At 56.6% G+C, this 19,204-nt stretch overlaps 5 protein-coding genes across 5 annotated transcripts, besides 1 other annotated feature; 4 read left to right on the top strand and 1 right to left on the bottom strand.

Moving 5' to 3' along the window:
- Window positions 1–84: a sequence feature (Short protein (WHR41_09331, KAL1581917.1) was converted to a misc_feature.).
- Window positions 85–2,954: 2,870 nt separating this feature from the next.
- WHR41_09330 (uncharacterized protein) lies at window positions 2,955–3,838 on the bottom strand (the record flags this gene model as incomplete). The annotated part of the gene is made up of 2 exons (XM_069377934.1): window positions 2,955–3,700; window positions 3,763–3,838. The coding sequence occupies 2 exons, from the start codon at window positions 3,836–3,838 to the stop codon at window positions 3,000–3,002; spliced, it is 777 nt and encodes a 258-aa protein (XP_069225025.1). The 3' UTR covers window positions 2,955–2,999.
- A 329-nt stretch (window positions 3,839–4,167) lies between these two features.
- On the top strand, window positions 4,168–4,611 carry WHR41_09329 (uncharacterized protein; the record flags this gene model as incomplete). The annotated part of the gene is made up of 1 exon (XM_069377933.1): window positions 4,168–4,611. One exon carries the CDS (start codon window positions 4,168–4,170, stop codon window positions 4,609–4,611), a length of 444 nt encoding a protein of 147 aa, XP_069225023.1.
- Window positions 4,612–5,976: 1,365 nt separating this feature from the next.
- On the top strand, window positions 5,977–14,583 carry WHR41_09328 (uncharacterized protein). The gene is made up of 7 exons (XM_069377932.1): window positions 5,977–6,218; window positions 6,288–7,007; window positions 7,082–7,194; window positions 7,253–7,360; window positions 7,421–10,306; window positions 10,371–10,771; window positions 10,834–14,583. Exons 1-7 carry the CDS (start codon window positions 6,095–6,097, stop codon window positions 13,670–13,672), a joined length of 7,191 nt encoding a protein of 2,396 aa, XP_069225022.1. The 5' UTR covers window positions 5,977–6,094; the 3' UTR covers window positions 13,673–14,583.
- Window positions 14,584–16,050: 1,467 nt separating this feature from the next.
- Window positions 16,051–17,035, top strand: WHR41_09327 (uncharacterized protein). The gene is made up of 3 exons (XM_069377931.1): window positions 16,051–16,360; window positions 16,430–16,621; window positions 16,689–17,035. The coding sequence occupies exons 1-3, from the start codon at window positions 16,155–16,157 to the stop codon at window positions 16,867–16,869; spliced, it is 579 nt and encodes a 192-aa protein (XP_069225021.1). The 5' UTR covers window positions 16,051–16,154; the 3' UTR covers window positions 16,870–17,035.
- A 1,070-nt stretch (window positions 17,036–18,105) lies between these two features.
- On the top strand, window positions 18,106–18,687 carry WHR41_09326 (uncharacterized protein; the record flags this gene model as incomplete). Its single annotated transcript, XM_069377930.1, has 1 exon — window positions 18,106–18,687. One exon carries the CDS (start codon window positions 18,106–18,108, stop codon window positions 18,685–18,687), a length of 582 nt encoding a protein of 193 aa, XP_069225024.1.
- Window positions 18,688–19,204: the final 517 nt, after the last annotated feature.

Here is a 19,204-nt window from a genome sequence, read left to right as displayed (position 1 = left end):
CGACGTGGAGTCTTACCCTACGAAAGATCTTTTCGTGAAGCATGCTTCTCTACCGAACACCTTCACCCACGTGGGCAGGACTGACGACATCATCGTCTTCCTCAACGGAGAAAAGACGAACCCGACAAGCTTCGAGAACCAGATGGCTGAGCACCCGCAGGTGCAGGCTGCGCTGGTCGTCGGACAACAGCGCCAAGAAGCAGCGCTTCTCGTAGAGCCGACGGACGCACAGCCGCTCTCGGACATTGCCAAGAAAGAGTTGATCGATACCATCTGGCCGACGGTGGAGAAGTGCAACAAACTCTGCCCGCGACACGCGAAAGTGTCCAAGACCAAGATACTCGGCGTGCCTTCGGCGAAGTCGTTCATCAGGGTCGGCAAAGGCACGGTGCAGCGTCGTGGCACCGTAGAACTTTTCAAAGATGCCATCGATGGCTTGTACGAAGAAGGCGAGGGCGCAGCAGGCAGAAGCCACCCTCTCACATTCAACGCTCCCAATATGGCGTTGACGCGTGAGGACGCTGCTGCGGTGGTCAGGCGGGCACTGGCCGATGTTGGGTACGAGACTCAGTCGCCGTCGACGGACTTCTTCCAGAGCGGCATGGACTCTTTGCAAGCGATCCAGTTCGGACGAGCTTTGAGATCGAATTTGCCTCAGGTGTCAGTGGAAGCGAGCACGATCTACGACAACCCTACCGTCGACTTATTGGCGTTCGCACTTTCGCGGGCCACTCTCGAAGAAAGCCGTTCCGTTGTCGGGATGGTAGATGTGGAGGAGACCTTGCACGTCTACCGGTCGAAAATAGACGCGCTCTTTGAGCCGAATGGCTTGATGCTGAAGCCGTCAGAGGAAGCGGAGGAAAGCACATCGACGCTGGAGTCGGAGGGGGCGGTCCTTCTGACGGGCTCGACTGGAGCGCTGGGTTCGCATTTGCTCAACACCCTGCTGGAGCGGGGAACGCAGATGGTGTACTGCCTGAACCGGTCCAAGGACTCCAGGAACGCTCAGATCGAGAGCAACAGGAAGAGAGGCTTACCGCTTGCGTTTTCCGAAGACCGTGTGAGGTTCTTTACGGCGGATCTTACCCTACCACAGCTTGGACTGCAGGACTCTGACTTCGCAGAGCTCCAACGATCTGTGACGCGCATCATCCACAATGCCTGGTCTGTGGACTTCAACAAGTCCCTGCAATCGTTCGCCAATTGCCTTGATGGCGTCGTCGGACTCGTCGGCTTCGCGGCCGCCAGCCCCCGTCCCGTGACCGTCCAATTTGTGTCTTCCATCGCGTCTGCCGGAGGGACTGGTCAAGATCAGATCGTACCCGAAGCAGTCCTCGACAGCACACGCGTGCCGGCGTCGACTGGGTACGGACAATCGAAGGACGTGGCCGAGAAGATGTTGGCGCATGCCTCGAAAGTCCTCGGCATCAGGAGCATGTCAGTACGGGTCGGTCAGGTCGCTGGGGATGCTCTACGGAAAAGAGGCTGGAACCGTCCAGAGTGGCTTCCCAGTCTGGTCGTCAGCTCCCTCCACCTAGGCGTTCTTCCGGAAAGCCTTGGATGTGCCGAGGACGGGAATGAGGTGCGATGGATACCGGTGGACGCTGCCGCCAGGATTCTGCATGACATGTCGAGGAAGACCATAGCCACCGGCGGCAATGAAACCCTGAACGTGGTGCACCCGAAGCCGACGCCGTGGGCAGAGCCACTACCGGCGGTTCAGACTGTACTCGACAAAGTGGCAAGCGAACGTGGAGGCAAGCCGCTAGAGATCGTCACCTACGGCAAATGGTGCCAGAAGTTGAAAGCTACTTCTGAAATGGAGCCGCTCGACAGCCAGACCATGTCTGCGAACCCTGCTGTCAAGCTTCTTCCTTTCTTCGAGAGCTTGGTTTCAGAGAAGCCTCTGTTCGGTGCGTTCGCAACCGATAGAGCTATGGCTAGCAGCGAGTCTATGCGGGCGCTGGAGCCTCTGCGGAGTGACTGTCTACAGAGCTGGGCCACCAAATGGATTCAGGGCAGGGATTCCTAGACAACATCGGTGGTGCTTTTGAAGAGGAACGATCTCGTGATCTGATCAGGAGTTTTGTAGAGGTTGTATTCAGGCGCATATCTCTTTTCCTGGAAACTGAAAATTGCTATTGCAATGCCAACATGTAGTCTCGATCCTGATCAAGGTAAGCCGATGCAGATGTGAGCGTAAAGAGCCGGTCGAAGACGATCTCCAGTGACAGAGCTCAACAAGACTGCCCGCCTGCTTGGGAGGCCGTTCGCTCATGGGGAGCATTAGGCTACAATATAAGGTTGTACTGTTTTGCAACGTTCGAGGTGACATTGTACAGTACTTGCGATCCTGCACATTCAGTTCATCGCTTCGCTCCCAACGCCTCCGCAAAAAGCCCTCCCGCATCTCAACCGCCACCGCCCCCCACCTCGAACCCGCCTTCTCCTCTGTCTTCCCCGACTCACCCCTCCGCAACCGCTCGCCCCCCCCTTCCCAGCCCCCGGAACCCCAGCACCATCGCTAGCACCACCACCAAGTCCCGCGACCACGCCCCCACCCACCTCTCCAAGCGCCGCACCTCCCTCGCAACCACCCTCCGCGGCCCCGCCGCCCGGTGCAGCGACGCCCTCGCGCCTTCCTCCAAAACCCCGAACGCTTGCCCACCGCCACCGTCAGCGGGACCTCTCTCGCGACTTCGACGGAGTCCATCGCCTGCTCGCTGCGCTCGTACCGCAAGCGGCTTGCGGCACTGGCGAATCGCGACGTCGGGGTGCCGCCTGCGGCGCTGGGCGAGGTGGTGAGGGAGTTGAGTTTAAATTTGAGGGCCCTTGCTGCTCGAGCGGTTGGTGAGGCTAAAGGTGGGAAATGGGAGGTCAATGACGAGCCTAGCGCTCCTTTGCTTACAGCTTCAGTCACTACTCACGGTGGTCAAGACTTACACTTCTGCAAGTCGGACGATCGAACGTTCCGGTACTGCAGCGCATGTAACGTTGCCCTAGCTAAATATGAGATCGGAATAGGCCGGAACCTTGGCGATCGACCTGGCCATGATCATGTTATCCACCCTCCGGGCGACGACGTCCCAATCGCGACCCTTCGGAAGCTCGTGTCCGACTTCCGAGGTGAACACAGTCGCGTTTGCGGGTTTGCACAGCTTGATCAAGTCGTGCGAACGCGCTGCGAAAACATCGTGCAACCCGACAACGTGCAGCGTGGGCACGGCGATTAGCGCCGGTATGGCGTCTGAGCACAGAGCGTACACACAGTCCAAGGCAGGACATCCGTGATCGATGTCTCCCTCTTCGAAACTTTTCAACGAATCTCGTACGTCGCTCTCAAGCATCCTTATTCCTAGCTCTTCCGACGGCGAGAGGACGTTGACGGCATTGAAGAACACGGCGAACCCGAACATCGGCTCAACAAGTGGACCTCTGCCAGCAGCATCCTCGAGGAGGAGAGCTGCTGCAAGCGCGGCGCCTTCGGAAAAGCCGATGACCCCGTCGTAGGGTCCATTTTGGGCGATCGCTGCTTTGACGTATTCATGCGCTTTGGAAACCTCGGTGGGCGCCCACTGTCGGTGCCAGACGAAGTAGGGCGGCTTGAAGTAGTCCTCGATTCCGGGTGCCGGAGCGCCTATGATCGGAGCATCGATGAAATCAAATTGCACCTCGGTCGGGAGGCGTGACTTGAGGGGAGCTGTAGAGACGAAGTGAGCTTCACCTTCACGCATGCCGTGGACGAAGATCCGGCGGTCGTACCCAGTTGGCTTTCGAATATGTCAGAGTTGGTTCCCCTGCCGTGGAGGCAAAGGAGTCGAACGGACCCAAGTGTCATGGTCGAGGTTGGCTTCGCTGAAGTCTTCAGTCTGGAAAGCTCAAAACTCCCACTCAGGCCCGCCGTGGAGCTGCCGGGAATATATACCCACCAGGTCACATTTGGCCAAGACATTGCGATCTGCCGATCATGATCGAGAGGGTCTTCCCTGTTTACCTGCAGCGGTCTCTTTTCGCCTGGAATGTACTTGACTGCGACTGCTCACAGAATGCCGACATCGTCGACTGAGTCGCGGGGACTGCAGATATTGCATATCGACTATAAATATCTGCGCAGCATCAAGTCACAATCTTTCGACTGTATGCTTTACAAGATCCAGCAAGAACGTCATGATGGGGTTCAAAGTCATCGCCATGGCATCTCTGGCCATGGGACCTTCTTTGCTGGCCCGCTTGTCGTCCAACGACCCGACATCTTTGTTCTTCGATCCAGTAGATGCTTTCAGATCCGGATACTTCGCGAGGAGACGTGCCCACGCGAATAAGTCTCTCCAACAAATCGGCCCGGCACCTGGTCGCACCGCAATCACTGATCCCGAGCTTTGCGTCGGCATCGTCGACATGCATAAGGAAGGCGACTTTCTTCGCTCATCAGGTGTGTCCTTTCTCGACGGCTTGTCTGCCGAGGAGCGCGATGGAGTCCACCTAGAGGCCCTATTTGCGGCTACAGCCCCAGGTACGCACAGTGCCTACAACCCAGCTTGGCTTTGCCGCGGAACGAACCGCGTTCTCACGTACGAAGCAGCGTCGGAAGAGGAACGCGCGATGCCCTGAGAGCTAGAAGCACACGATTCGGATCACCAGGTGAAGCGCATCCGTCACTACGTCTGCTTTTTACGCAGCCGTCACTCCACCGGTACACCTTTTGTCATGATCCTTGACGTAGGCTATTATCCGCAGCATCATCGCGTCAACCACCAGGATATTGGACGGCGTCACCGTCGGCCTGGTGGTGGTTTTCTACGTGCCAATGTGCATAGGACTGTTTTTCGCTGCTGGTAGGGTTACGGTTTCACGAGGGACTCAGCGGATGCACAAGTACGGTTGGCGCTCGCAAAGATTATTATTTCCACGTCTACAAGTGCTCAATCTCGTCGACTTCCTGGATCGTAGAAGCGTTGGCTTTGTCGACTCTCTCACGGAAGAGGACGCAGACGCTGAGCGTCTGAGGCGGTGCGCGCTGGTACCACCTGTGTTGCAACACGTTGGTGAGAGAAGCTCCCAGGGTGATGATTTTGGGGGAGGAGCACGTTGGCAACGGAGCGTCGTGCAGACCGTTCGGAACTTTGAGTACGAAAGTCTTGACCAGAGCTGACTGGAGGAATGATAAGAGTGCTCGGTGGTACAGTACAGTACAGCAGCATCTGAAGCAAGGGATGGTCCGAGTCATACCATTGTTGGGGCGCATGACTGCGTTGCTCTTCACGCCGACATGTGAAGATAGGACCTTGGCCTGAGATGAAGAAATGGGCCGGCGAGCATCATGTAATGTAACGTTACAGTACTGTAGGATCGGTAGTGTTCCATCTGCATAAGTGCGTCGTCACCATAGCCCTGCTACGATCGTCCGGCACCTGGCATGGAGTCGACGATATCTTGATGCCTACCTGACAGAAAGCGAAGTACGCCTACTTGCGCGTCCAGCTTGCCAAGTCCAATTACATTAGTATAACCACCCAACATCCAGACAAGGCGGAAGCTTACTCGATAGGTCGAGATCCGCATGATCGGGTTGTCATCGAATGAGTTGTAGAGTGGGTGCCCATGCTTTCCAAATGCAGCTGATGGTGTGAAGAGCCCTGGAAGCAAGACTCGATACGGGCAGCATGGATCAAAGCAGCAATTACGCCGATGTCGTTGAGCCGATACCAAAAAAGGCCTCCAATGGTGGACAACGAGGACACCGACCTGATCGCCGCTGCTGCGGGTCACCAACCACGAACCCTGGCGGAACCGACGGCGACCTACGGCGACCGATGGCGATCGCCTCAGACGAGATCCTCAACATCCCCTTCCACTCGTCTACAGAACAGTAGTGCCTGTCTTCGCTGGAACACTATTGCCCAACGGACCTAGGGCTCGCCACCTCAGATCTGCAAGTCGTGGGCTATAAGTACGCCTTGGACTGACCGCTCGCTCTCTGCCAGTCGATGCACAGCGAGCTCCATCTTTGCTCGCCGGCACTGTACTCTCTTTCTCGCCCCTTTCACACCGTCTTTCGTGCCCTACCTGCTTTCCCGCCGGTGCAGACTGAATCATGGCGAAAGTCGCGTGCCCCCAGAGGCGGCCGGACGATATTGCTGTGATAGGCCTTGCTTATCGTTTTCCTGGCGGTGCAGATAGCGATGCGAAGCTCTGGGATCTGCTCGCCGAATGCAAGTGTCCGTACCTCCCTTGATGCTTGGTCCAGCCGCTGGCACAATTTGTGACTGACAGCCGCGAATCGTTAGCCGCGCACTCCAAAATTCCAGTCGATCGCTTCAATATCGACGCATTCCATCGGCTGGGGGCCACACATTCAGACAACGTCGCCGCTGACGGGGCGCACCTCTTGGAGCAGGACGTTTCCGCTTTCGACGCGCCATTCTTCGGCATTACGACGGAAGAAGCCAAAGTGATCGATCCCCAGGCGAGGATGCTTTTGGAGTGCTCATATGACGCTCTCATGAATGCGGGACTCAAAGTAGAGTCAATCTCCGGAAGCGATACCGGCTGCTACGTTGGTTGCTTCGATCTGGACTACCACCAACTGCTGATGGGTGACTTTGAGAGCGCGCCGAAATACTCGGGGACAGGCACCGCATTCTCTCTGCTTTCAAACCGCCTGTCCTGGTTCTACAACCTGAAGGGGCCGAGCCTGTCTTTAGATACGGCATGCTCATCCTCCCTTGTCGGCTTGCACCTCGCATGCCAAAGTCTCTCGGCCGGCGAGTCGAGCATGGCCATGGTCTGCGGCGCGAAACTCCTGTTGGGCCCACATCTAAGCATGTGGCTCTCGAGACTCAACATGTCCTCGGCAGACGGCAAATCGCGCTCGTTCGCGGACGACACGACAGGCTACGGCCGCGGCGAGGGCATCGCCACGGTCATACTCAAGCCCTTGGCGGACGCTTTGCGGGATAATGATCCAATTCGTGCTGTTATCAAAGGCACGGGGGTAAATCAAGACGGTATGCTGCGGATACAGTTGTTATCGTGGGAATGTTCACACTTTCGTACCGGAAGCTGACAATCTCCAAAATAGGCCACACGAAAGGCATCACGGTGCCCAACCACGAGGCCCAATTGGAGCTGATACGATCCACTTACCTTGCCGCAGAGCTGAGCTTTGCAGACACCGGCTACTTTGAAGCGCACGTAAGTCACTGTTGCAGGACGTGTGCCACTAGGACGACCGAACTCACGCAGGGAGCAGGGAACGGGAACCGCAGTGGGAGACCCTCTCGAACTTGCCGCAGTTGCGCAGGCGATAGTGGAATCGAGGCGTTCGGAACCACTCTACGTCGGCTCTATCAAGAGCAATGTGAGCTTGGCATTCGCCACTTAGTACGGGTAAGGGAAACACTGCTGACTGGAAACGCAGATCGGACACACTGAAGGTGCCGCCGGACTTGCGGGCTTGATCAAGTGCATCCTGATGCTCGAGAAGGGTGTCATTCTTCCGAACATCCATTTCGACAGGCCAAACAAACGCATTCCGTTCGAGCGGGACAGAATCAAGGTACCGACTGAAGTTTTGCCTTGGCCGAAGGATCTCGATCGGCGGGCCAGCATCAATTCTTTCGGGTTTGGGGGAACCAATGCCCACGCCATAGTTGAGTCGTTCCCCACGCCGTCCATATCGAGTCTTGACCACGCCGCGCAGGTTGATGCATCAGAAGTCGTAGCCGTGACTCCGAACCACCCGCGGCTCTTCGTGCTCAGCGGACACGAGCCCGCTGCGGTCGAAAAGCTGCGGCGGCGATACTTGGAGTACATCAACCAAGCGAAGAATAGCGACGGTGTCGACCGCAAGCTTGATGACCTGTCTTACACACTTGGATGTCGCCGATCCAGGATGGACTGGTCTGTGTTCCACGTCGCGTCGGACTTTGAAGAGCTTGGGAAGAAGCTGTTGGAGAACACAACGGCAGTGAAGCGCGCGGCCAGAAGCCCGAGGATTGGTTTCATCTTTACCGGGCAGGGCGCACAGTGGCCCCGCATGGGTGTCGGGCTCATGCGATACGGCGTCTTCCAGGAGAGTGTTCAAGCGGCGGACAGATTCTTGTCCGGACAGTGCGACTGCGGCTGGAGTGTGATCGATGAACTGGAAAAGGCCAAGAACGAATCCCGCATCGCGTCCTCAGAACTCGCCCAGCCGATCTGCACCATCATACAAGTTGCCATGATCGACTTGCTCCGGTGTTGGAACATCCGACCTACCGCGGTGGCGGGGCACTCCAGTGGAGAAATCGCGGCTGCGTACTGTACCGGCGCGATCACAAGGCAGTCCGCGTGGGAGATCGCATTCCATCGAGGACGCGAGTGCGCCCGGCTGAAAGAGGTCGCGCCCGACCTCCGAGGTGCCATGTTGGCGGTGGGACTGGGCGTGGAGGATGTGAGACCCTATTTGGACGCCGTGGCTCCGGATCGCGTCAATATTGCATGCATCAACTCCCCGAACTCAACGACTCTCTCCGGAGACGCTGTCGAGATCCAAGAGCTTCTCACCAAGCTGATCGCGAACGGAGTCTCCGCGCGGGAGTTGAGGGTGGAGAACGCCTACCACTCGCATCACATGAAGTTGGTGGCGGACCGCTACCTGGATTCGATCGCTCACGTCGCCGTTCTGACCGAAGTGGTGCGTTCCGACGTGGCACTGCTGTCGAGCGTCACGGGGAGATTGACGAGCTCTTCCGATTTGGATCCAGAGTATTGGGTGCGGAATCTTGTATCTCCGGTGCTGTTCTCCGACGCAGTCTCCGCGATGCTGAAAGGCACCAAAAAGACGTTTCGACGCCAGCAGGGTACTGCCGAGCCCGCCGTGGATGTTCTGCTCGAGATTGGCCCGCACGCGGCACTGCGCGGGCCCCTCGCAGACATACTGAAGTTTAAGGCGGTCGAGAGCGTGGCGTATGTGCCGATGTTGAATCGTGGCCGCGACGCGCTCGAAAGCGCGACGGCCGCCGCAGGCGAGCTGTGGTCGCGCGGGTGTCCGGTTGACGTCACCGCGGTCAACAACCACCCACGGCAGCCCCGCGTTCTCGCCGACCTCCCGTCGTACCCTTGGGATCGACTGAACAAGTACTGGGCCACTTCGCGTGTCACGCACGATGTCTTGCACCGCGCCTTCCCCCATCACGGTCTCCTCGGGAAGAGGTTGGCCGGCTCAGACGCTCTGGCGCCGGCGTGGAGACACTTCCTGCGCTTCAGCGAAAGCCCTTGGTTCAGGGAGCATGTGGTGCACGGGTCGATAGTGTTTCCCGGAGCGGGCTTTCTTGCAATGGCCATCGAGGCGGCCTTACAGCTCGCCGAGAAGGACCGCAAGCTTGCGAATGTCAGAATGAGGGGTGTCCATATATTCAAAGCCTTGGTGCTCGAGCAGGAGGAAGAGGGGGCGCAAGAACTCGTCACTCGCTTCCACCGAGTGGACGACAGGTCTGACGGCACTTGGTCCGGCTGGTGGGAGTTCTCGATTTCATGCACCAAATCACACGTGGAGCCCGAGCGCCACGTTTCTGGTCAGATCATGTTGGAATACAGCCCGGCGGAACCCTCTTCGCAGCCGGCGAGCGACGTGGTGCACCAAGCTCAGAAGCTGAAGTACGGTAAGCTTGTGGGCTCATCAGCTGACAGACTATGCCGTGCGGCATTCTACGAGGCGAGCGAAGCCGCTGGGGTAGCGTACGGGTCTCAATTCCAAGGGGTTGTGGACGTGGCCAGAAGCGGCGACGGTGGCTGCTGGTGGCGCGTCCAGCTACTGGACAGGAAGGCTCCCGCGTCAGAGAGCAAGCATCTCATACACCCAACCACGCTGGATGCGATCGTGCATGCGATGTTTGGGGCGATGAACAAGGGCTCGGCGTTTTCGAGCGCGGCTCTGCCCATAGCATTCGACAAGGTCGTGATCTCGGCCGACATGCCCACAGACGCGGGCACGTGCCTATCCGGCTTCACCGTCACGGACGTGAAAGAGACGACGCGAGAGGTGACTGCGGACGTATACGTCTCCTCTGACGACTGGGCGCGACGACTGCTCCAGATAGAGGGCTTGCGGTGCACAGAACTGCCTTCACCGGAGGGTGCCCATAACGTCGACGAGACACAGTCCGCCCCCCTGGGCAGTGTCGCATGGCAGCCCGACCTTGACCTTTTAGACAACGATGGACTGAAAGCCTACATCATGAAGAACCCCGAGCGAGATCAGCTCAGCGCCACCGATGGTCGTGTCGCCGCGCTTTCAACCAGACTGCAAAGTGCGGTTGCACAGGTGAGAGTGACGCGTCAGAAGCGGTTCGGAGTAATCGTCGCACCCGGACTGACAAAATTCGCAGGTTTTGTGTTTGGCAGCGTTCAAGACCCCGAAACTTAGTATTTTGCAGGTTGGAGGGTTCGGCGAAGGCCTCACCGACACTTTCGTCGCCACGATAGCAAGCGACACAAACGTCCCCGCCGTGACAGCGGAGATTCTGGTCCTCGATTCCGAGGAGGAGAACATACGGCGGATCCGGGAACGGCAGTACGATGGTTGTTCCGTAGCCACATCACATTGGAATCGGACAGGCTCGCTGGTGTCGCACACACCGAAAGGTGACAAATTTGACGCCGTGCTACTCGCCATTCCCGAGCACAACGACGAAAAGGCGACTAGAGTGCTCGTTGCTCAAGCACAGAATCTGTTGAAGGCCGGCGCGTTGCTGATTGTGCTGGACACTATACAGAACACCCGAGCCAAGTGAGTCCCGCGTCCTCCCCGAACGTATCTCGCGCTATACGTCGCACTAACGTCGACCTCAGCCTGGCCTTTTACGGCTTCGGGACGGCCCAAACATCTTCCAGCGGACGCCTTCGTCCGTGGCAGAGTCTAAACGTCGAAGATCCGGACTGCGGGAAAGCAGCCGCGCTATGCAGGGAAAGGCCCGCGACTATCTCCCGTGAAATCACCGGCGCACCCATCTGCGTGCTCAAACCACCGCACTGCACGGAAGAGACTGTCGACGTCATCTCTGCTCTGGAGGGAATACTCAACGATGCCGGACTGGAAGCCGCCGTCGGAGAGTGGCCACCGAGTGTCGCGCAGGTGACGGGCAAGTTTGTGATCTCGCTTTTGGATATCGAGGCATCCTTCTTGAGCAATATCGACGCTGCAGGTTTCGAGGTGCTCCGCGAAGTCGCGTTGCAAAGCAGACGGCTGCTCTGGGTTTGCTCGGGCGACGATCCGCACATGGCGATCGCCCTTGGCTGGTTGCGTGTGCTACAGAACGAGAACACGGACCGAGTCTATCAGCATTTGACGCTGACCAGGAAGAAGGCAGCAGCTTTTCAAAACCACAGTTGTGCGATCGCACGTCTGGCTCTGACTCAGACGAGGGAGAGAGAAATCGCCGAGGAGGACGGAAACTTGTACATCCCCAGATGGTACCACGAGGAAAGCTTGTCTCGGACGCTGGAAGGAAGGGAAATGTCAGTACAACTCGAAAGGGCACCGCTTGGCGTGGCGAAGTCGTCAATGCCCTTGCGCATCTTGCACGGAAAGGATGCAGAATCTGCGCGCTTCGTGCCCGACTCTCCATCCGTCTCGCGTCTGGCGGCAGATGAGGTTGAGATCGAAATGCAGTATGTCGTCCTTACCGACTCCGACCTCAGTCCAGCCGGGAACAGTACTCGCCGAGAGGGCAGCGGCGTGATCAGAGCTGTCGGGCGCGGCGTCACTCGCCTCGGCCCTGCTGACCAAGTCTGTGTCTCCTATGTCGGGCCTCTGTCGACTCGCGTGATCGCGAAAGAAGTGTATTGCCAAGTCGTGCCTCCAGGTGCGATTATGGAGGAGGCGGCCTGCATACCGAACACGTTCGCAACAGCCCTCCGTGTTTTGACAGACGTGGCGCGCGTAAAGCCCGGTCAGACAGTACTCGTCCAGACCGCAGGCACGAAGATCGGAAGGGCCGCAGTGCTGCTGGCTCTGGCGTTGGATGCCGTGGTATACGCGACTGCTCGCGACAAAGCGGAAACCGACAAGATAGTCTCTCTGGGTGTATCACGGCCAAATGTGTTCAGAGAAGGTGACATGGACCTTCCACAGGCAGCGAAAACTTTGGCCGGTGAGCGTGGACTGGATGTCGTCTTGCGTACCTCCAAGAGTAGCTCGGCTCCGTGTCTACTCTCACATTGCGTCGCGCAACACGGTACCCTGGTCGATGTGCATGCGGCGAGTGAGCCTGGCCAAGACGTGCCCTCCTGCGAAGACACCATATCGGTCATGGGCGTTGGACCACTCCTCCCTGAAGATCCTGTCTCGCTACAAAAGTCAGCCTCGCGCGCTGCGAACTACTTACCGCAACTTTCCGGGCTTGCAGCGTCGTTCGACCTGTTTGAGTCGGCCCGCATCTCCGAGGCGCTGAAATGTCAACAAGAGCAGGGCACTGAAGGAGGCGTCATCCTGTTGCTCAACGACGCGGACATGGTGCCAATAGCGCCAAGCGTGAATCGCAAGCTTTATCTTTGCGAGCAAGCGACATACGTATTGGCCGGCGGCCTCGGTGGGCTGGGTCAAAGCCTCGCCCGACTACTCGTCGACCATGGAGCCCGCAACCTCGCGCTTCTCTCACGAGGTGGGCACAATTCCCCTTCAGCGGAGACGTTCATCAAGGAGATGGCAGAGGTTGGTGTGGCGGTGAAGGTGCTCGCTTGCGACATAGGCGACGACGGCTCCTTGAAGGCCGCACTGCACGATTGCGATGGCACGATGCCCCCTATTCGCGGCGTCATTCAGGCAGCGACGGTCTACCGGGACGCAATCTTCGACAACTTCACCTTCGAAGATTGGCAAGCCAATCTGAGAGCGAAGGTGCAAGGGTCCTGGAATCTCCACAGACGCCTCCCCAAAGACATCGACTTCTTCGTCATGCTGGGATCCGTCGCTGGGCTCATGGGTCACGTCAGTCAAGCTGGATACGCCGCCGGCAACACGTTCCAAGACGCGCTCGCGCACTATCGCCGAAGTCTAAGCTTACCCGCGGTCACCATTGATCTGGGCCCGATGTTGGACGTTGGTGCGGTAAACGACGGCACTGTGTCGGCAAGCTTTTCGACTTCAGAAGCCACTTGGATGACGGAAGCTGATCTTCACGACATAATGATCATGTGCATAATTGGAGAGATTACCAGTTGTAATTTCCCGCCGCAACTGTGCACCGGACTCCCCTCTGGAGGAATGCTGCAACTGGGTCAACATGAAATGCCGGAACATTACGACCGACCATTTTTTGCGCTTCTGAAAGGCTTGGGCGTCTCCGCTGCCGCGGGAAAAGACAACAAAGTGCTCATCCGCCGATCAGAGGATTTCAGTCATCAAATTTCAGCGGTGACTTCGATGGAAGAGGCGCGAAAGTGTGTCGTCGATGCTGTCAAAGCTCATTTGGCGAAAAGCCTGGGTCGCTCCGCTGATTTGATCCAGTCATCGGAACCATTGCATTCGTACGGCATCGATTCTCTCAGTGCTTTGGGATTCCGAACTTGGGTTCGAGAAACGATGAAAGCCGATGTGAGTATGTTCGACGTAATCAACGAAAGAAGCATTGGAGAGCTGGCTGAGAAAATTGCGAGGATTTCTGAGTTGACTCCAGAGGGACTCGAGTGAGGGGAGTGACCCGGGAAGACGAATGAGCTGGGGGCCACGGGCGATACCGTACTTGCAGCCGGTCAAGACTTGGGCAATCACGACATCAAGAGGACTGCGCATGACCGCTGGCCACGTAAGAAGCTGCGGGTACTGCACTGTACAGTAGCATTTGTCGCACGTTAAATTAAGCATGACGGCGCTTGGGATGCGGACATGGCTCGTTGACGTGGCAGGCTCAATGGCCCCTCCTCGCCTGTTCCCCCTCCCCCCTCGTCGTGTTCCCCCTCGTCGTGTGGCTTTTGCGGAAAGCGCGGCGGTAGAACGTCACGCGTCACATCTCCATGGACTATGAATGAAATGATGTTGGCCGCGGCGCCGGCGAAATGCTTCTGGATAATCGATGATGATCCCGCTAGGAGCAGCCTCGCAACATTGGATTGGCCTCTACAGCGTTGAAGTCAGATTTTGAGCCCCTCGGAAATTCAGGACTAGCCTCCGAGCCGGGGCATCGTATGCGCACAGCGACCGTTTCCGCAAGCCCAATGCCGGAGAGAGTGCACTTTCGCGGGGACCCTGTGCAATCACTGTCGCGTCCTCTCCACCAACGTGAGCATGACTTGCTGCAAGATTTTGAGGATCATGTGCTTAGGAACATCGACTGCTATCGACACTCGAGCAAGTTTTCGCTGCCTCGAAATTGCGATTTCTGCAATGATGTAACCGCGTACATCTTGACCCGGTTTGATTTCAGACTCGGGAAGTGTGTCCAGAAACCATGGCGGGAGCACCGCCCTACAATAGTGGAGATACCCCGGTCTTTCGAATGGACTCGCTGCATCCTGATCCAACGTGCAGAACTTGATCGTGGTCGAATGGAACCAAGCAGGAGGCAGTCCCACCATTTCTCCGATTCCCATGCACGGTCTAGATGCGCGGGTCCATCATCAGCTTGGCGCGGGACTCCCGTGGCTGTAGACAAACGCCGCCCCAAAACTCGACGCGACCGAGTTGTCGAGCACGAAGTATCCATTGGGAGAGGCGACGAAGTGATGAGCTTGGTCTTTAGCCGGCTCGTGGTGTCCGCCAGAGGCGGTCGATACGCTTCACATGACCCCGTTGAAATGAGGCATATTGCACATCGTGGGGCCCGATCACGATCTCCGCTTTGATGGTGCAGTCTGTACTGTGCTATACAGCTTCCGGAATGTACTGTCCATAGCTTCTAGATTTATCGTGAGTAGGCTGTGCCAGTCTTCCCGAACAGTTTCCCTATGTTGGGAAGTCTATCTTGCGTTGAAATTCGTCATGAAGAGGAGCGGCGAGAACGAATCCACCGAACAGGGCTGTCGCTGAACAGAAAGCCTCCGGGCAGGGGCGCAGTTCGTCGTTGATTGCGAGGAGAGTGATGCTCAAGCTCACTGCCACACACTTCGTTTTGCCTGCAGCGATCGAAAGACCAAGGGATTATTTTTCACGTCATGAAGCAGCTGGCAATTATACCAGAAGATGGCTTGCTCTGACATTGAGTGACTGTACGTTAGACTTGATTCAACATTTCTGCTGCGCTGGCGTCACAGTGAAGTCAAGCTACGAGATTCTGGTACAAGTTTCGTATGCGCACAAGCCGAGAGCAACCTCTGTTGCGGCATTCGTGAATCATGGAATTTTAAAGCTTGCAGCAGCATTGCCGCGCAATCTGTGTGTCCGCGCTCTGCAGACGCGCCGCCAAATCTGGAACGTGGAAGAACGCGGAAGGATTGAGGCTCGTCACTTACGCAAGCCGCCCGTCGTTCAGCCTCCTTTCAAAAGCCGGGACATCATCTTGGATATCGACCAATCGGAGCTGCCAGTCCCGAAATTGACGTGCCTCGGAGTCGACCAATCCCGGCGTTGCGCAGGCTCCACGCCACCATTGTTCTGCCAATTTGACGCGACTCCGCCTCTACCAGATGCCACAAAACCACCTCTGCCACACCGGCCCGCGTTTATGATGGCTCCGCTTTGGGCTCCAAAGATCGACCAATGCCATGCCATTGATGTTCAGATCCTTGCGCGGAAGGTGGACATATGACCGCTTGTCCACTTTCTGATCTGCACTGCATCATTCCCCTTAACTCCCTTGGATCTCCGTCAAGGTGAGCTCGCGTCAGCGCAGCGGACAGCGGCCAGGGGAGCCGCCGGGGAACGACCATCTGACTGGCGCGCCCTGGCGTGCCCTAGCGTGCCCTAGCGAGCGGCTTCAACCCTAGAGTAGTAGTCCGGTCTTCTGCTTCGCGCCCATGCTGCAGCACTTGGTGCTGCCGATAAGATGGCAACACGGCAATATTCAAGGCTTGGCTGGTTGCATTCATTCCGCCGGATGCTGAAAGATCTACTTACAGTAGATCCCTCGTCCAAACGTTCTGCATGCGTGCGGAGGCGAGTCCTCTGTTTTGACCCTTCCGAAATACATCGGCGCGAGACTTGTTCTAAATTTACACACGAGAAAGGAGACGCGCCAATGGCCCCATGTCCGCTCCACCTCCTTGACACGATAAGCTCTCTGAAGCCGTTGACCGATTACTCTTCATTTCGCCCCGGCACGATGTCTTTCATCGTCGACCTCATTCTCACCAGCTTGCACGGCCTAGCTGTAGCACTCTACTCTTGCATGGCGCTGCTCGTGTGGTACATATGCAGGCTAAGAGGTTTCGGACAGAATGGGTTGTGAGTCGGGCTTTGTCCGCTGGCTGCATCATCTCGATCGTCTTAAGACAACTAACGGCAGTTTCGCAGGACAAGAACGGCGTGTTACGCATCACTTCTTGCGGGTTTTCCCGTACTGATGGACGTTCGCCTCTTTGGTGAGGATGCTCGAATGTGGTCGCATTCCGTATGGTTGCTGGTGCAGTTGACGGCTGGATGCTGCTCTGTCGCTCTGCTTTTGCAGCATTCTGACGAACAGAAGGAACTCGCAGCGATCAGATGGTGGGTGTATGCTCCTGGAGAAACCTTTGAGCGCAGTACTCAACCACTGCTGACATGGTGCACAAAGCGTGTTCACATTATTGGCCTTGTTCAAGATTGCGTGCATTTCCGTCTTGCGCTCTGCCGCTGGAGCTCGCGCTTGGGCGACCCACATTGACCCTCTTGCGTTCTTCTTCATATGCCTGACATTTTCACCCGATGTCGTCTGCATGTTGTCGCGTTGTCGCGTTGTCTCCCATCGTGTCTAAGCACCAGCACGCTCGAACATATTTCCAATACCGGTTCGGTTGTCGAAAAACATGCAACCTGCCGAGCGGTCTGCGATCCGCGGCTTGTCGACGCATCGTTTTATTTCAACATCCGGGCGGCCCGGCCGCCACTTTGCGACGTCCCATTTCTCAAGAGCTGCACGACACGAAAATCCTGCGCCACTGCATAGTAGCAGGCAAATTGCGCCGGCAGTCTCGCGAATCGCCCCCAAATTGACATCGCGGGTGAGCAGGATTCAGGCAAGAGAGAATATACACATGGTCGCGAGAGAAGGTGGATCACTTTCAATACACGTCAATACTATACGAGCGCGCGATGGGCTCGACTGTCTAGAAGGCGGCCTTGGCTCTTGCACTTACCATCCTACGCGACCACCAGAACACGGTTGTCTGTTGTTAATTCGGCTCGATTGCATAAATTCAAGAGTTTGATCACTGGACTCAACGTGCAGAATCTTCCGTGGATATCCCACAAAATTGGCGAGATGGTGTTGCGCAGCAAGGAGTCTCCCACTCTCAGACACGGCACCAATCGGGTGGATGATAACAGCCCCTTTCCTGTGCTGTGGCTGAGTTACATCAGTCAGGTCGCCTAGACAGCTGATGTCGGGCCAACTCGCTGCAGTAGGAGCATAAAGTATGAAAATTGCGCCAAGTCACGAAAAGCATACTTGCACGCCGCTCCGCCCCAAGAAGGTTTCGGACTGCCATGAAATGTACATCATCACCCCAAAGCATGCGAATGTTGATGCACATGTCTGCCGAGCGCCTGCTGGCAGGGATTTCTTTGCATGCTTTGACGTTCCAGGGTTGGCCAATCCTGTCCAATTCCCTATTCCATCATACATGTATATCTCTCGGCAGCCCCAGCCATACCGAACCGCAAGATCTCCCGCCGCAACTGGTCCCTAGACCGCGCAGTGTTGCCTTTGATTCTATTTTCCCACAGCTGACACCATATCCTCACCACATCGAGCCGAGCTGAATGCGCCCACTCGGCCATCGCACGATATGGTGTCTAAGGGTGTCAGTTCTGTTCTGATTCGCCGCAAGCTTGCAGCCGTGTCTGATGCAAGCGGTGACGGCGTACCTCAGAAGTACTTCCACGAGTCGCCCGTCCGCAGTCATTCCGACGATCGTTTCGACAGAGGCCCATTGTCGAACGGTGAACGGCGCTCGCGTCTCTCTTGTCTGATTACCTTCTTTCTATCCACAATGAACGATATCGGCGCCGAAACATGGCTCATGCACGGCTCTTTGCTCGGGTGGTACTGGAACCGCAAGATCTTACCTTGGGACCTGGATCTGGACGTTCAAATTACAGAGAAAAGCATGCAGCACCTATCCAGCTATTACAACATGACAGTGCACCGTTACGAACTCCCCGGATCTGGTGTTGCTCGAGACTATCTGCTTGAGATCAACCCAAACTGGGCCAGTACTAGCTTCGACGATGTTGATAACAAGATCGATGCTCGTTGGTTGGATATGTCGTCGGGGCTCTACATCGACATCACCACGCTTCGCTACGATGACCATGCTGAAAGAGAGGAGGGCGTAAAGGCAGTGGTGATGTGCAAGGACGGGCATCGATATTCGACGAGCAACATACTTCCCCTCGCAGACACCACATTTGAAGGTGTTGCGGCGAAAGTTCCCTCCGCCTTTGCGACTGTGCTGGCGCAGGAGTACGGCGTTTCAGCACTACAAACGGCTGTCTTTGCGGGTCATCGATTCGACGTGGTCAGGCAAGAGTGGATGCCTCTCCTGGCTTCGGAGCGAGATGTCCGTGATTGATTGTTGACTTGCTGGTGGGGCTTCAGAACAAAGTCACTTCCGAAGATCGAGCTGAGACGCGGGCCACAATAGCTGCTGAAAACAGAGAATAGATCGACAATGGTCGTTGGAAATGGGGTCGACTTTACATACAGCAGCTAGGCAATGAGATGAGTTTTGAAAAAAATTTCTTTGTGGCAAGATCCCAAGATCGAATCATGAAGAAGGCGAGGAAAGGTTCAATGAGTGGCATGCGGGCGCTCGCATTGTCGTCTCCGACGGAACTTGTGCGTACGTTGGTGGCATTTCGAATGCGCATGGATCGTGGCTCACTTGTGAGTATTAGTCGAGCCATTCGGCTGCTGTGCTTGCTCTAGTCATTGCTTACAATTGGAATTCCCTTCACCTTGTCCCAAGCTCGGAATGCCAACCTCCTGAGCAGGTTGCTGAATGGTGCTTGGGATGCCGGCTTTTTGTGGCAGCATCAGCTTTTGGCAAAGCATTTGTTGGGCGAGCTCCCTCAACTCCCTTCTCGTGC

Source organism: Cladosporium halotolerans, assembly GCF_011745625.1.
Source record: "Cladosporium halotolerans strain TM138-S3 chromosome Unknown Sca100, whole genome shotgun sequence".
In the NCBI taxonomy this organism is placed as follows: domain Eukaryota; kingdom Fungi; phylum Ascomycota; class Dothideomycetes; order Cladosporiales; family Cladosporiaceae; genus Cladosporium; species Cladosporium halotolerans.
This window is presented reverse-complemented; position numbering and strand designations above follow the sequence as displayed.

Excerpts from the sequence above, each read along its gene's own strand:
- WHR41_09328 (XM_069377932.1), top strand. The coding sequence starts at position 6,095 with ATGGCGAAAGTCGCGTGCCCCCAGAGGCGGCCGGACGATATTGCTGTG. Across the intron at positions 7,195-7,252 it reads CCGGCTACTTTGAAGCGCAC|GGAACGGGAACCGCAGTGGG; the intron begins GTAAGTCACTGT and ends CGCAGGGAGCAG. Across the intron at positions 10,772-10,833 it reads ATACAGAACACCCGAGCCAA|CCTGGCCTTTTACGGCTTCG; the intron begins GTGAGTCCCGCG and ends CGTCGACCTCAG.
- WHR41_09327 (XM_069377931.1), top strand. The coding sequence starts at position 16,155 with ATGGCCCCATGTCCGCTCCACCTCCTTGACACGATAAGCTCTCTGAAG. Across the intron at positions 16,361-16,429 it reads GGTTTCGGACAGAATGGGTT|GACAAGAACGGCGTGTTACG; the intron begins GTGAGTCGGGCT and ends GCAGTTTCGCAG. Across the intron at positions 16,622-16,688 it reads GAACTCGCAGCGATCAGATG|CGTGTTCACATTATTGGCCT; the intron begins GTGGGTGTATGC and ends TGGTGCACAAAG.